This window comes from Stegastes partitus, unplaced genomic scaffold (genome assembly GCF_000690725.1).
Source record: "Stegastes partitus isolate 25-593 unplaced genomic scaffold, Stegastes_partitus-1.0.2 Scaffold1469, whole genome shotgun sequence".
NCBI classification, from domain to species: domain Eukaryota; kingdom Metazoa; phylum Chordata; class Actinopteri; family Pomacentridae; genus Stegastes; species Stegastes partitus.
Genome location: NW_007579200.1, coordinates 85,032 through 87,688, shown reverse-complemented (window position 1 = coordinate 87,688; position 2,657 = coordinate 85,032). Strand labels below are relative to the sequence as shown.

Genomic DNA, 2,657 nt, shown 5'->3' with positions numbered 1-2,657 from the left:
GTGATCTTTTCCTTTATTTCTGAGCCTCAGAACTTCATCAGGGCAGCAGACAGAGATCTTAGGGTGAGAAACACATTTGAGTTCTGTTACAAACTGACACCAGATCAGTACCGGCTAAATGTGTTCATTTCTAATATGTGTGTAGGAGTCGTGTCTAGAAGATGATCCTGGAAGCAAATGTAGATAAAAACGATCCTTCTATTGCCTGGAAAGTTTACCCACAATGCACTTGTTAGAGTTCCCCCTGACCTTAAATGTGCCCCAAACCATTCAAAACGTGTCCAAAAGGTCTTAAAACTTCTCCAAAACATGTGTCTTCTGTCCAAAAAATGTCTGAAACGACTCAAAACTTTTCCAGAATGACTCTAAAATTGTCCAAAACAATTCCAACCCGGTCCAAAGTGACCAGAGCTTCCCCAACATGACTAGAAATCCAAGAAAAGGATTCATGTCCATTAGATGATCAGCTGGTGTCTTCTGGAGGTAAAACGGTCCTTCCATTGTCTAGAACTGACCAACCACCATCACACATGCTGATATGAGCCTGGACAGTTTACCCAGAATGCACTTTGTAGAGTTTTCTCTGGTGAATGATCAGAACCAGAACCACATCCAGGGTACCGATGATGGTTCTGTCATTGATGTTAAACTGCTGCAGTCTGACTGTGATACATCCCATAATACTGATGCTACCAGTTGGTTATAACATTTATTGGAGTCATTTTGGATGATTTTTAGCGTATTTAGGACCAGTTATAAATGGTTTTTGACGGAGTTTCTGCCATTTTGGAAACGTTTGTCGACATTTTGCACAAGTTTCACGTGTTTTGAACGAGTTTTTATTCGTTGTGGACAAATCATGAGACACGTTTTGACACGTTTAAGACATTTTGGACACTTTATGAGTAGTTTTGGACGAACTGAAACAGAAACACATCCAGGGTACTAAACACAAACCAGATTCAGACTGAGACACCTGGATGGATGTCGAACTGATCTGGTGTCAGGTTCTAGCAGAACTGAAACCCCTGAACATGTCATGTGTCTATCTGCTGTACTGATGAAGTTCTGAGGCTCTGAAATGATGGAAAAAGTCCATTACAGTGATAAATCTGGGCCCTCCTGTATTTGCTGGTCTTTATGTGTCTTGTTTGTCGTTTTACGTCTCGTTTTTGTGATTTTTTTTCTCTTTTTTTGTCATAATGAGTCTCGTTTGTGTCGTTTTGTGTCTCCTTTTGGTCAATTTGATTAAAGTGATCAATCTGGACCCTCCTCTATGAACTTTAAGGGCCTGTAACTCTGAAAATGTTCACAGTATAAAGGTAAAGCTTTACATGGTGTCATTAAATGAACAGTACATAAAGAATCATCTGGTTCTGAGGAGGTCAGGGGGCAGATTTGTCCAGAATTGGTTGATTTTATATGGAATGAATTTATTTTCTTTCTTTTCTTTTAGCCGGTTTTGTTGATTGCGGTTTTAATTGACTCCATTTTTATTTATCTCATAGTCAGAATTNTGATATGTTCAGATACCTTAAAGTACATGAAAGTAGATCCAAATCTGGTGCTTTTTCGTGATCTTTTCCTTTATTTCTGAGCCTCAGAACTCCATCAGGGCAGCAGACAGACATCTTAGGGTGAGAAACACGTTCGAGTTCTGTTAGAAACTGACACCAGATCAGTACCAGCTAAATGTGTTCATTTCTAATATGTGTGTAGGAGATCCTGGAAGCAAGTGTAGATAAAAACGATCCTTTCATTGCCTTGAAAGTTTACCCACAATGCACTTGTTAGAGTTCCCCCTGACCTTAAATGTGTCGAAAACCATTCAAAATGTGTCCAAAAGGTCTTGAAACTTCTCAAAATGTGTCTTCTGTCCAAAAAAAGTCTAAAATGACTCAAAACTTTTCCAAAGTGACCCCAAAATTGTCCAAAACGATTCCAACCCGGTCCAAGATGACAGAACTTCCCCAAAATGACGAGAAATCCAAGAAAAGGATTCATGTCAAGAAGATGATCAGCTGGTATCTTCTGGAGGTAAAATCATCCTTCCATTGTCTAGAACTGGTTCTGACCAACCACCATCACACATGCTGATATGAGCCTGGACAGTTTACCCAGAATGCACTTTGTAGAGTTTCCTCTGGTGAATGATCAGAACCAGAACCACATCCAGAGTATGAAACAAAAACCAGATTCAGACTGAGACACCTGGATGGATGTAGAACTGATCTGGTGTCGGTGTTTTTTTTTTGTTTTTTTTTACCAGAACCCAGATGTGTTCTTCCTTCTACATGTCATGTGTCTATCTGCTGTACTGATGAAGTTCTGAGGCTCAGAAATGATGGAAAAAGTCCATTAAAGTGATAAATCTGGACCCTCCTCTATGAACTTTAAGGGCGTGTAGCTCTGAAAATGTTCACAGTATGAAATGAATGAATGAAATGAAAAATACTTTATTTATCCCAGAAGGGAAATTCAATCAAATCAATCAATTCAAAGTGTGAAGGTAAAACTTTTTTGGTGTCATTAAATGAACAGTACATAAAGAATCAGCTGGTTCTGAGGTCAGGGGGCAGATTTGTCCAGAAGTGGTTGATTTTACATGGAATTAATGTTTTCTTTCTTTTCTTTTAGCCGGTTTTGTTGATTGCGGT

At 39.1% G+C, this 2,657-nt stretch overlaps 1 protein-coding gene across 1 annotated transcript in view; it reads left to right on the top strand.

Moving 5' to 3' along the window:
• Positions 1-2,657, top strand: part of fkbp6 (FKBP prolyl isomerase 6) — a 13,732-nt gene that overhangs the window by 3,414 nt on the left and 7,661 nt on the right. The window contains exon 5 of the mRNA XM_008299824.1: positions 1,192-1,211. Coding sequence (XP_008298046.1) covers positions 1,192-1,211 — 20 coding nt within the window. The remainder of the gene's footprint in view (positions 1-1,191; positions 1,212-2,657) is intronic.